General features: G+C 35.2%; 1 protein-coding gene across 1 annotated transcript; it reads left to right on the top strand.

Moving 5' to 3' along the window:
* The first annotated feature begins 5,903 nt into the window (after positions 1-5,903).
* LOC123537277 (thiosulfate sulfurtransferase-like) lies at positions 5,904-14,174 on the top strand. The gene is made up of 8 exons (XM_045320942.2): positions 5,904-6,178; positions 7,201-7,335; positions 7,742-7,937; positions 8,201-8,296; positions 9,362-9,491; positions 12,008-12,109; positions 12,307-12,428; positions 13,307-14,174. Exons 1-8 carry the CDS (start codon positions 6,108-6,110, stop codon positions 13,367-13,369), a joined length of 915 nt encoding a protein of 304 aa, XP_045176877.2. The 5' UTR covers positions 5,904-6,107; the 3' UTR covers positions 13,370-14,174.
* The last annotated feature ends 6 nt before the right edge of the window (positions 14,175-14,180 follow it).

Raw genomic sequence — 14,180 nt, 5'->3', positions numbered from 1 at the left:
AAAATAAACATATTATACTTGGTGGTGACTTTAATTGCCCAGATATTGATTGGGAAAATTTACAAGTTAAACCTAACGCGTCTGATAAGGCAGTATTGATATATCCATCAAACATGGTCTTACTCAGGTACATAATCAACCTACTCGCCAGGAAAGTATACTGGACTTGGTATTTACAAACAATTTTCTCTCACTAAGACTTCAACCGGTATACTGGGAATAAGCGAGCAAGCGATGGTAGTGACGGATTCAGATATATCACTAGTCTATAATGTTCAAAAACCTAGGAGGATTTACTTGTTTTCTAAGGCCAATTGGACTGAAATTTATCAAGCGTGTGAAAATCTCTCTGATAAAATAGTCAATATGAAGTTACACTCCGTCCAGGAGAAGTGGGATACTCTGAAATGTAATATACAGATTATAATGGATAAACATATTCCATCCAAGATATTTAAAAAAAGAAACACTGTCCCATGGTTCAATAAGCATCTGAAACGTATGACAAAGAGGAAAGCTCGTCTCTATTCACATGCCAAAAGAACAAAACAGTGGACTCAATTTAGATATTATCAGAAGCTTTGTAAGCGTGAATTTAAAAAAGCAGAAGTGAACTATATCAACGAAACTATACAAAAAGGCTTTGAAGAAAACCATTGTAAGCCCTTCTGGCGGTATGTTAAATCAAAACTTCAAGACTTTGTAGGAACAGCACCGCTTAAACGTAATGGTTCCCTTTTAAGTGATAGTAAAGATAAGGCTGAAATACTTATAGAACAATTTAGCTCAGTTTTCACTAAACAGGAAGGAAAACGTCTACCTACCATTGAAAGAGAGAATAAGATACCTCTTCCAAAACTACAAATCACAATCCCAGGTGTGGAAAAACTTTTGTTAAAAGTTAAAACATCGAAAGCCGTAGGACCGGATAATATATCAAATGTACTTTTGAAAAATTGTGCTAAACAACTCGCTCCTGGTATGACGTCTATATTATAAGCCTCAATAAGCACAGGGAACTTGCCAGATGACTGGGGGAATGCTACCATATCGCCCGTCTTTAAGAAAGGGGATGTCCACCTTGCCGAGAACTACCGACCGGTGTTTTTAACTTCGGTTTCATGTAAATTATTGGAACATATTATATGTAAACATCTTCTTAATCATCTTGAACGGAACAATATGTCACGCGGTCCAAAACCACTGAATATCAGTATTTTGTTTATATGTTGTTTTGTCCTTGTTCCGTGTATATATTGTATGAAATGTCTTTATGTGTTATTATTTAGTATTATTTCCATACAGCCCGATCCTATATGAATTCCTATATCATTTTCTTTTCATTCATCCATCTAACATTTTCTAACACTTACCAGTTAATTAGAGGCCTTAACAAGATTTGCATGCCGGGCCTCATTTTTTTAAATTTTTCCCGGATGTAACTACACGCATGCGCACTTGGAAATATATTCTTGATGGTTTGCGCCTGAAGTTTTTCCTTCTGATACATTTATTTATCAAGGTCTTGTTTTTGTGCCTTTACAGGTAATTGTTATTGCATTCATTTTGTCATGTATTCATGCATCTTTCCATATCATATTTATGTAATTCGGTGTTGTATTTATTGAATTGCACTTGGAAATATATTCTTGATGGTTTGCGCCTGAAGTTTTTCCTTCTGATACATTTATTTATCAAGGTCTTGTTTTTGTGCCTTTACAGGCCAAAACGCCCCATCCCAAGAGATAGAGAACACACGACAAATATCTTGACTAATTTAAACCATGGATTTAGGTCAGGTTATTCGTGTGAAACCCAACTTCTTGTTACCATGGAAGACTTATTGAAAAACTATGATGAAGGTCATCAAACATATGTTATAATATTGGATTTTTCTAAGGCCTTCGACACTGTCCCTCATGATGAGTTATTACACAAATTGCAAAGTTTTGGCATTGAAGGCCCTATACATACATGGATAAAGAACTTTCTAATCACCAGACACATGCAGGTAGTTGTCGACGGTGAATGCTCCAAGAAAGCTACAGTAGACTCTGGTGTGCCCCAGGGCACAGTGATGGGCCCTCTTTTATTCTTGTGTCACATAAATGACTTACCGCAATCAGTGCAATCCCAAGTTAGACTTTTTGCAGATGACTGTTTACTATACAGAAAAATCCGCTCCCAAAAGGACTATGAAATATTACAAAATGACCTAGTTGAACTTGAACACTGCTGAATGGGGCATGCGTTTTAATGCCAAAAGGTGTTATTTATTAAGTGATAATAATAAATCACCACATTTTTACACATTATGTAATGTCATCTTGAAACAAGTTTCTGAAAATCCTTATTTAGGCCTTACACTCAGCGAGGATCTTACATGGTCAACACATATTACTAAAGTTGCTAAGAAAGCCAATTCTACCATGGCGGTTCTACGTAGAAATCTTAGAAACTGTACTAAAGACTGTAAGAAAACAGCATACATCTCACTGGTTAGGTCATTGACGGAATACGGAGCCATTATATGGGACCCATACTTACAAAAAGATATTACCAAACTTGAAAGGGTGCAACGTCAAGCAGCACGTTTTATAACAAATGACTACAAAACCAACAACGAAGGGTGCATGACAAGGATGCTACAAGAACTGGATCTTCCACCCTTACGAGATCGTCGCAGATCCAACCGACTCGTCTTCTTATATAAAGTGGTCGAGGGGTTGGTACCAGCTATACCACCCACCGAGTTCATCAAACCAGCTAGAAGCAAGAGACAAATTAAAACTAGTAGTGACCCAAATTTTAATACAAAAAACATAGTGGACAAATATATAGGGAATAACCACCGTGGTCTTATAATAAACACTGCAAAAACTGAACAGTATAAAAACTCTTTCTTCATCAACACAACTGTGGATTGGAACCATCTGTCAAGTGAGATAGTCGGCGCACAGACAGTTGAGGACTTTAAGTCTGCCCTCCCTCAGTATTATTAGCGCACTCCCCCCGGTGTTCTACGCTGTAAAAGGCCCTACACCGTACAGAAGCAGAAGCAGAAGAAGCAGAAGTCACTCATCTGGAACCACCATATCAACGCTGTTACCAAGAAAGCTAATTACACACGATCTTTCCTCCAACGTAACATCATCCAATTATGCCGCAGGAAGACCAAGGAGCTCTGCTATTCACTGATCCCAACATTCGAAAGCTGGAAATGTTGCAACGAAGATCAGCGAGAATAGTCTTCTCCGATTACAGAAGGACCAGTAATGTTACACCCATGCTGCAGCAGCTCCAGTGGCCGACCCTCCAGGAGCGTAGAGCCCATGCAAAGGTAACGATGATGTACCGCATAGTTTATCATCTTGTTGACGTCCCTACCCACACCTAATACCAATCAGCTCTGTTCGAGGCCACGGACTCAGCTATCTCGTTCCCTTTGCCAGGACCCTTTGCTATCAGAAGTCCTACTTCCCAGACACCATCCGACTTTGGAACGGCCTTCCCTAGTCAGTATAGTAAGCTGCCCCACCATTGACAGCTTAATTCAAGAGGGATGTGCTGGCAGTCAACCTCCGATAGTGCACCATGGACGTTTTTATCTGCCCTATATATAGAAACTTTTAAAACCACACTGTACAGACTTTTCTTTCACCGCCACGCGCTTGTACGAGGATACGCCAGTAGCTGTCAGTACAATATTGGAAGAAGAAGAAGAACCACATCTTCGCTGAAAAGCAAGGATAGGACAGTAAAATCTTAAAAATACATACATGTTATAAGAAATGGGTGTAAATGATCATGCAGATGATAAAGTTTCGAACCAGCCACTCTACCGCCTTTTTAGATATGATTACCAATCTTTTGAATGCCGATATCCTGATTGGCCTGAATATGTAATTACATCATTATGTAATTTCTTTATGTTCGTCACATGATGTACGTAATCTGAGTCTACAGGGGCTATATGGTACATATATAGCTACAAGCAATGGTTTATCAATTTGTATTAAATCGTTTATACAGGAAGAGAAATATTCTTACTGTCCAATTTCGTTTTAAACTGTCAAAAGATATTCACTGACAATTGGTAGGGGCGGATAAGTGACCCTGCCACCAGGAGTTTATAAAGTTTATGCCTTTTGAAACACATCTTTCAAAATTCACAGGTCCGCTTAATCAAAACCAGATGCCATTTTCAGTGCATTACATTTTAATGTTTAGTTTTGTAATGGACTCGCTTTGAAAAAGATTCAAATATCTGCTACATATATAAATACGATATATATCATTCCGAGGCTGTTCTGAACCAAAGAAATGAAAATCCACTTGACTTGTAAGCTCAGAGTTACACAAAAAATCAAGTTTTTCTGTTTTTTTTTTACCTTCAGTCTGAGAGCATTGGGCATTTTGGACTCATAACCAATATGTATACTGGAATTATCACAGATATTTTTAACCTGATGAATTGGGAGTCACTTGAACGTAGAAGACAAATGCTCCTCGCACTTTTTTCTATAAGATTAATTATGTACTTGTGTAAGATAAAACACATATACACACTATACTTAACCCCTCACACTAGACAGTCACGCCATTACCACCATATGGCATACCAAATACCACACTCACCATCGGATTACATCAAGTACTCATTTTTTCCAAGAAAAACAGTTGAGTGGAACTCGACACCGGTATATTTAGTCAGTGCTGACAATGCCACAGCATTTAGGGCAGCGCTGGCTACATTGCCACATATCCCTTAGACATACACAGAGCATTTATCTTTTAACTGCACTTACACTCTTTTTCCTTCACCTGATACATAGTGTGCTGCAAAGATGTAGGCATTTTAAGGCTAATTTAGGTTTTGCAATCAATTTATCACAACTGCTAAATAATAGTGTGGTCCTGACCGGACTGAATAGCTTTGGAGGCTTGACAGTCTATCTTTTTCCCCCCCCCCCCCCCCCCCCCCCCCGCCCCACGGATTGCCCAGAAGAAGATAATTGTGACTCTATAATTTCAAACACTGCACACCAATGCCAGGTTTCAAACATTTATTATTGTCTATGGATATGAAGAACTCAAGATCAGTGGCCATATATTGCAACAGAATGATATCAATAAAGGGAAAGACGATGTTCACAGTTGCAAGTTATGTTGCAATATAACTAAATGGCTGGTATAAGATGTTCGTTATTAGTTCAAGTTATGTTTTTTTAAATGTCGTATGGTTGTTAAAGGTGTCAGTATCTAATGTCTGATATTTCTGGTTATTAAGGTCACTTAACAAGTCTTATTACGGCAAAACGCTTAACGTTAAAGTAATATATAACATTACATATGATTTATATTTATTTATCCTGTCACTTGCAGTATTTTCGACCCGATATCAGGTTGCCGTATATCTTTCTTGATATACCGCCAGTTGATCATGTGACCAGTGATATACGGTCAGTTGATCATGTGACCTTATGATCGATATTGTTGTCATAAGAAATTTTGCAACGAAACCATCATCATTGTGTTAGAAATGTCCGAACTAAGAAAATGAATAGTCAAATAATGAGTTTTTATTCAAAAACAAAGAAGTTATTGCGATTTTGCCGGTAATCACGTCATTATATAAGTGACATCATTACGAATATGACGTCATTAAAGCGGTTGTCGCACACTTATTTTTGTAAAATAAATTGCCAAATATCGGAATATGAAGTAATGACAAGATAAATAGAATAATAGGTTAGTGCCTAAGATGGAGAAAGTTTATCTGGCTTGGCTCCGGACGTTATCAGGTTCGCCTTCGGCTCACCCGATAACCTCCTCCACCTCGCCAGATAAACTATTAACCTATTATTCTCTATGTACATAATTATGTAGTAGATTTTATACAAAAAACGAACAGTATAATCATCAAAACGTGACTGACTTTCAACTTTATGTATAAAATGAACAATAAATTCACAACGAGGAGATTCATCATTTTAAACAAAGTGCACATTCATTTTTATTAAACGTGCGCAGTTAATATATTGGCATTCATTGCCTCAAGACTATTGGATATCATTGTGTGTGTAGTGTAATCTCTTTCTGAAATCATGAAAACGGGTTGTTTCCTTTTGTTGGTGGTGTATCTATTAAATATATTTACAACGACAAACAGCAAAAGGTATGAATCTTTGTTTGAGATAATGTAAGAATATAGTTTATTTTGATGTCACAGATGTAATGTGGGAAGAACTTAGAGCCAAATACAGACGCATTTGCAGTTTGAAAGGTTATATCTTTCTTTTAAAGATGATGATATTAAATCTAACACATGTATACTGCGTTATATATGTATCTGCTCTCAAGAGAAAAGATCGTTGAACAACATGACGGTAAAACTGCCGTTGAGGACATAGTTTGATTAAAATATATTTTATTGCTTATTCAATATTTACATGAATATATAGCATTTGTACAAACAGAAATAAGTAAGCGACTGGATCGGGCCACAAGTTCTTCCTACATTAGATGACAGCTCTCCCTAACTGAGGACATCTCGACATCATGATACGTAGCTATTTGACTTACATCTAGTAGTTACTCGCTACCCACCTCTGATGGACGCAAAGATGTTATCAGTTGTTTGAGCTGAAAAGTAATGAAAGAACTGGTGTTTATAGGTTATCTGACTTGCTGTTATTATATGAAATATATACTATTGAAAAAACTGCACAGAACCCGTATCAAATTCAAAGCTTGCAAAAGAAATAGTCTAAGAAAAATACATCCCACTCCATAATAGGCATAATCTAAATTTCTATCGAAATAAAAAAAGAAGTATTTTTTTTTTCACTTTCATGTCGTCTGTTCTGTTGATATGTTAGCCGAATTTAAATATTCACGATATTAAAATACTTGTACAATCTATTTGCGAGTTCAAGTGCATGCAGCGTGCCGATTATCACTAGCTTCTCAGCTTTTGAAATATAGAGCTACATCAAGTTCGACAAGGTCTTTATATTATCTAACTAAACAATTGCCTGGTATGCCTTCTATCCAAGAAATAACAAAGCGATAGGAGCAGGTAATACAGACTTAGTAAAACTTGTGCTATTAATTATTCAGATACATTAATATGTAAACCGGTCGATCAAAAAATAACTTTTACTTTAAGATAACAATTTGTCTTGTTTCAATTTCAAGAATACCCACACTAGTTTCCACACAAAGGCTACAGCGTTACATACAAAAGAACCCAAATCCTACAAGAAAAGTGAGAATCATAGAAACTTCCTTTAACCCTAATGCAACTAACAACTACACTACGGAGTATGCGCAGTAAGTCACTTATTATCATCTACATGTAGATTTGAGGTTGTGGAAAGTATAAAATTTTATGCGGAGATATAATGTTATGTCAGGTGTGTTTAAACATCAAATGCATCGTCATTTGAGAGTTGTGCATAAATAGTTGGTAAATTTTAAATTATATTTTGTAGCTGTACCACTTGTTATGAATGTTACTATATATGATAAATTGTTGTCTTTTCAGTGCAAACACGCGTAAGAACTGTATCCTGAGTGACTTAAATGTTAAGTGTTCGACATATTTTATAACTTTTGCAACCAGTAAAGAGTTATTTAGATAGCAAGATATATATTTAGACATTTTTACCGCTCTCTAATCCAGTATACAATACATTTCCATAAACGGGTAAAGGTCTATATAATATTTCATTCACAGAGGACATATTCCACAAGCTGTATATTATGACCTAAATAAATGTGTCACCAGTACACCAGAAATACCAAGGAATCTGCCCGAGTTGAAATGTATTACAGACTACATGCAGAGCCTAGGGGTGTGGCCTGACACGTATGTGGTAGTTTATGCACGCTTTAGCGTTGTTCAAGCATTTCGAACTTGGTGGATATTTCGGGTAATATATGATTGCTATTTTGTGACACGTTCTATGGCAGATTTTACCAACATTTTATAGTTAGCAAAAGATTTCGTCTTGTGTTAATATGTTATCAAAATGTATTTTACATGTCGTGTATTTATGCTCGAAGAAGTATCTGTCAAAGATTAATAGAAGCCCTTTTTGTCTTTATGTTATTTAAAAAATCACACTCCTTATTTTTCCCATCGAAACTCTTTTCCATTATTTCATAAAATAAGACTACATTATACTTATTTAAGCTTTTCGGGCACAAGCTTGTATCTGTTCTCGACGGTGGTTTACAGAAGTGGATAGCTGATGGATATAAAACCAGCACAAGTATTCCGCTCGTAGACGTATGTAATTTCTTGATGTATTTCAGATTTTAGATATTTGAGGCAAACAATTCACTACTTTGCTGATCTAACTGTATACAGGTTTTAAAGTAAAATCACAGAGTTATATATTATAAAAATAAAGTAAAGTGTTTGTTTATTATAGTGTCATCCCTACTGAAAGGGCCAGTCAATTTGGCTTATGAGACACCTATATACATTGAACAGCATTACTTCCCGATTCCTATTTTTTAAATGCCAGGCACCAGGCAGGTAGGCAATCGGTAACCATTATTTAACTAGTTGGCGGCTAACAAAACGGTCTCTCTTTCAGTAACAAGACTCGCCTCTGACAGGGCTCGAACCCTCGACCTCCCGATTGCGGGACAGGTTCCTTATCCATTAGGCCACTGTAGCTTGGTATTATCATATTTTGACGATGTTAAGAATAACATACATTGTACAGACAACATATGTAGTTACAGCATATTGTCTTAGTCATATCTTTATACGATTATACAAAGAAAGGTAAACATGTAAATAACAAAAGAAGAAATGACAGTGCGTGGTTCCTGCTTTCTACCAACTCTTAGGTTATCGCAAAGAATCATGACACAGAATGGGACGCAGTGCCAACTATCAAGTTGGTTGCAGGATGTGGTGGTTCTACCAAGCCCTTAATAAATTACCCCTACCCCCTACCGCCTACATTACGCACACATACACCCCGTGCCTGAAATAATGTCCAGCGGTCTTGCCAGATGGAACATCGCCATATGACAGTTGATCTAACCAGTGCAATTCAATCTATAATGGATAATTGAGGATGGATATCCAACAGGTAAAGTCACGTTAATAAACACAGCCTATCCTATAGAACAACCCGCAACACGCGGACATGTACAGGACTAGCACACACATAAGCACAAACATAATAAAGGTACAGACTTAAGTTCCAGCATATTTAATCGCACACGTCTTGACCAAATACAGACTATATTCACGTACTTCGCCATAACTTTCAAATGCACAAAGGAGACAACTGAAAACTTACAGTTTTTATATTTGATTTTTTTTGTCTAATAGCGCTCAGCCTTTGAGGGAAAGCTAGACAGGTCTTTGTTCCGAAGCTTTGAAGATATGGTGGCAAATGCTGTAACAAACAAGGAACAAGTTATTGACGCACGACCACCTAACTCACCATGGGTATCGGGAAGTATGCCATTTCAGAAATATGACTTGCATTGTACATTAATTTATAAAAAAAATACCAATATGACCTTCACACCAAGAAATACGTGGATACATGTAGAATTGTCTTAAAGCTATGTAAGAATTTTATACGAAACAACGTTTTACACAGTGAACAGTTCATTAAATGTACATTTTATAAATTTAATTTCCTAAATATTTTTGTTTTGTTTTCTAAGAAAATGGGCCTGCACAAAATCTTCTACTTTTATCTTTTATTGCGGGACCATTTGCTCTTTTTATGGTCTTGTTGAACGTCTCCGCGTCAAAAATTCAACAAGTGTATATGCTACAAGAAATAACTTGGCCAACATACCTAAAACATATTAACCAAACTCTTCCTCAAATATTTCACTGAAATACAATCAAGAAAACTTTATGCCTTTCCGTAGATCTAGGATGCCATTTTGCCTTGCATTATATTGTTTACGTTTCTCCACAGCTGTTAGGTTGCAATACGCCACGTTGCGTAGGTTACAAAACTGTCAAATGATGAACTAATAAGATATATTAGTTAAATGTTTTAACAAACCTCGTTGTAAAAATGTATGACATTTGTAAATGATTGATATATGAAGCTATTTATATTGCACTTTTATTGTGTTTATATTTTTGATTTGCTGGTACAAACACTATGTGTGAAGATTTTGATTCTGTGGAAAAGTAGAGTAAATTTATGAATTGTTATCTCTTTCGCCTTCGAACCTTTACAGAAATATACATATTATAGTTCCTTCTCAAGAGAAGGAACACTTATAGTGAACATGTCACACTTGACTGAGCATGTAATGGATACAAGGGTATCGTCAAAGGAATCCGATTTCCCGTAGGGCGCCGCCATCTTGGACTCGTGCATATTCATTACAGATAGCCTCTAGCCCAATATGTGTTTACGCATAACCAATCTTTATTCCTGCCTTTAAATAGTGCAATACAACTATGTAAAATAACAGAACAAGAAGACACAATAATAAAGTTTAAATCATGTAACTCCTCGATTGAATATATCATAGTAAAGAATCGAGATTAATGAAATGAATATGCATCATCTAAAAATAGACTCCCGCCAAAAAAAATACGTAATAACTGGTCACGTGATTCTTTTAGCTTCTAACGTTTCAAATTTACAAGTCATTTCTTTTGCGTACTTTTTTACTTCCTGATTTGTTTTTCGAATCGTAAACGCATGTACGAAATCTCTTTGTGTTAAGTGTGCGGGTACTCGCTGGTGTAGTCGCGTGGTGAAAATATCCGGAAGTGAAATACAGACTGCAAGACAAATGCTTCTAGTAGCATAATATGTACTGCACTTGCTTGTATTAAAAAAAACAGCTTTGGGTTATGATAAAACTGTTAATACTTAGACTAGTTCTTAAATAGATCTAATCAAGTTTGCACAAAAAATGATAAAAACATATTTTTCTCATTGCATTATTAAACATTTGTAACATTATGCTAAAACAATATCCCTTAAAAAGAATATTTTATATGTGCAAAAAGAACCTTTTGGTAAGCTAAATCTTGTATGATATATGCCCAAGCCAACAGTTTATTTTGTCTGCGAAGGAGGATAATTATTTAAAACACGTCTCTCATCCTTATCCTTTCCTGTGTTTTGATCAAAGAACGACATATGCACAAATGTTTGTACTTGATTCTGGGGAATACTTAACGGACATAGGTTTTTATATGATTTGGAACAAAGTAAGGATACATTTTGAATGTGACATCCATATTCAGATAAACACCTTTAAGAAAGCTTTGCAGTGACTTACGTTCTAATTGCCCGGATATAGGTTATAACACACTAAATAGCCACCACTATATATTCTATATAAAATGACAAGTTTTCACAATGCTGCAATACACACCTAGACCCATTTTAAATTTCTTTAACTTACATTTTCTTGTAGAGCAACATTTAAACTGTAAAAATATCTAAAGAAAAGTAGGGGTCATGTTTGATGCAAGAAAAATATTTCTGGTCAAACGGACACACCGTAATTTTTACACTGAAATGACAATCACAATTTAGGGTAGGGGTGTATGAATACATTTCACATGTTAAATCAGTTTGGAGTCTTTTTTAACATGCAAATGCTACCAGTATGTCAAGTATAGGCATGCAATATGATTTCAACCAATATATAGCAATGATTTCATGAAAATTTTAAGGAGAATATTAATCCATTATGCATATTTCATGGAACATGCCTATAACAAAAAAACAAAAAAAACTGAGAACTATTTGAATCCGCCATTATGCTATCATTTTTTCATAGGTGCTCAGGCTATTTAGTGTCTGTATGCCTATATATGACAATATTATGTTTGTTTATTTTGTTGTATGGATTGGTTTCAGGTACGTTGTCAATACATATTGAGTGGCTTTAACATAAATAATTAACTGTAATCTCATAAAAACAAAAACTTCATGTTTTGATAAAATTGATGTGCTTTGTATTGTTTTCCTAATTTCAGAAACAAGTGAGAGCGGTGTGATCCCAGGTGCTAAGATGGTAACCTTTACTACGCTGCTAAATGCAGACGAAACCATGAAAAATAAGCCAAAAATCAAAACAAGTAAGAGTAAGAAAATATATTTAAAAAAAACGGCGAAGGCACAAGAAAATCTGATTTGATGACATGTTCCGCAGTTGTGTTTGATATGATGTCAATCTACTACAATATTTGTACGGCATTCAATGATGGTTCCCTGTTACTGAGAATGTCGGTGGATGTTTCTTATGTAACTGGTGCTACTTTTTTATGTGTTTCAGTATTTGAGGATAACGGTGTAAATCTGACATTGCCAATGGTAACCTACTGTAACTCGGGGATGACGGCTACCGTTATTGCTGGAGCTGCGCATGTCCTAGGACTGGACATACCTATATATTACGTAATATTTTAAAACTACTACCTACATATGCAATAATAGCTATTATACATTCAAACAAATATTTTAGAATATTTTAACAATTGCTAGATTAGTTAATTGAAGTTAGATCTGCAGTATTAATGATAAAACAAACTCCAGCGTTTGTTTTTGTCTGAGTTTTCTTATTTTATAAAACTTGCTTTTTCTATTATTGCAGTAGAAATTGCAGTTTGAGTTTTAAAATTGCCTCTAGATGTGGCTCTCTATGTGGTGCTGCTCTCTATAGTTATAAAAGAAATATACGTATAAAATGTATGACAATAGAGCTTTGATTCGATCATCATGTGCCACGTGCAACATCTTACAGGGTTTATATTTAAGACAAAGCATTACATCAGCTTGTCATTATTCTTTGTAATATTACTATGACCAAAACACTTCTTCAGCAGGGGTACCAGTAACATAATTATATTAGCGTTTCTGCGACAAGTTATATTAAAACCTGTTTAATGGAGAGGTAATTCACAAAAGTCGTACGATTCTCGGACAAAGCCATTTTCGGTCGTTAATTATCTAAACTTTCGGCGCCTTTCTTGTGTCGCCGTAAAATCCAACTAGTAATTGTTTCCCTTTGATTGTGTTATGATATGAAAGGTTTGAATTCCATGACAATTTTCTTTTTAATCCCTTGATTTTTTTATAATAGAAAGAAAGTGTTTAATACCAATGATAGGGGAGTGTATAAGTTTATGCTGTTGTCATTTATCGTTGATTTGTTTTCGTACAAACAGATGCTGTTTTTCATTAAACTTTTTCAATCCCATATCCGATAAAACTTGTAGTTCAACGTAAATGCACATTTTTTCAAACATTTGAATAGAGTTCCTTTAATGTTTCAGGGTTCATGGAATGAATGGAGTCGTAGAGCGCCGGAAAATCTCAAACAACGAGTCATTGCTTAATTGTGATGAAGTATTTCTTTCAACAAAAAGATGATTAGAAAATTGAAAAGAAATCGGCTATAAATAGAACTGTTTGAAAAGTATAATTATGTATATATAAAATTAATCTGGACTACAGAATCTTTTTTCTGAAATTAATGGATAGCATACTCGCAAGTATTTTGAGACACGTTTATACCTTAAAAATAATGGTCTGACTAATGATGACATAATGATTTTCTCAAATATGTTTGGGTTTTTTGCAAATGTTCTTTATAAGCTCTTAATGAAATAAAGTATACATATCTCCGTAATATTTGGCTAAAATCTTCTAAAGGCTTAAAAACTGATGAACGTTTGAGTTCTGAAGTAATAAAACGCGGTTTTTAATATTTGTTGTTTTTTTCCTATTCTTTTGATATTCTTGATATGGAAAGGCTTGCACATTCAGTACATGTTGGGAAATTTGCAAAATTTGAGAAATTGATGTAAATTTCGGTTATTCTGGACTTATTTATACTTTAGGAACATATACAATACAGAAACCTGACGGATTTTCATCTGAATCAGAGCGTGAAAACATTTGAACTATGTATGTTTAGACATAGTGGAAGATGGTTAACTACAGTTATATATGCGCAAGGTTATTTGACAGATACCAATATCACCGGTTTGCCAATATCCTTGTGTTAAATTAATATCTCTACCTTTGCTTTCATATACATTTTGTAACAAGCTATTCACTAGTAAATGCACTGTAAGCAATTGTAAAGATCAAATGTTGCGTAAAGTGCAAACCTATAAATAAACTATGATTACACACTTCCTTGTC

This window comes from Mercenaria mercenaria, chromosome 17 (genome assembly GCF_021730395.1).
Source record: "Mercenaria mercenaria strain notata chromosome 17, MADL_Memer_1, whole genome shotgun sequence".
NCBI lineage: Eukaryota > Metazoa > Mollusca > Bivalvia > Venerida > Veneridae > Mercenaria > Mercenaria mercenaria.
The sequence above is the reverse complement of the archived record's forward strand: the minus strand, read 5'-3'. Positions and strand labels throughout refer to the sequence as shown.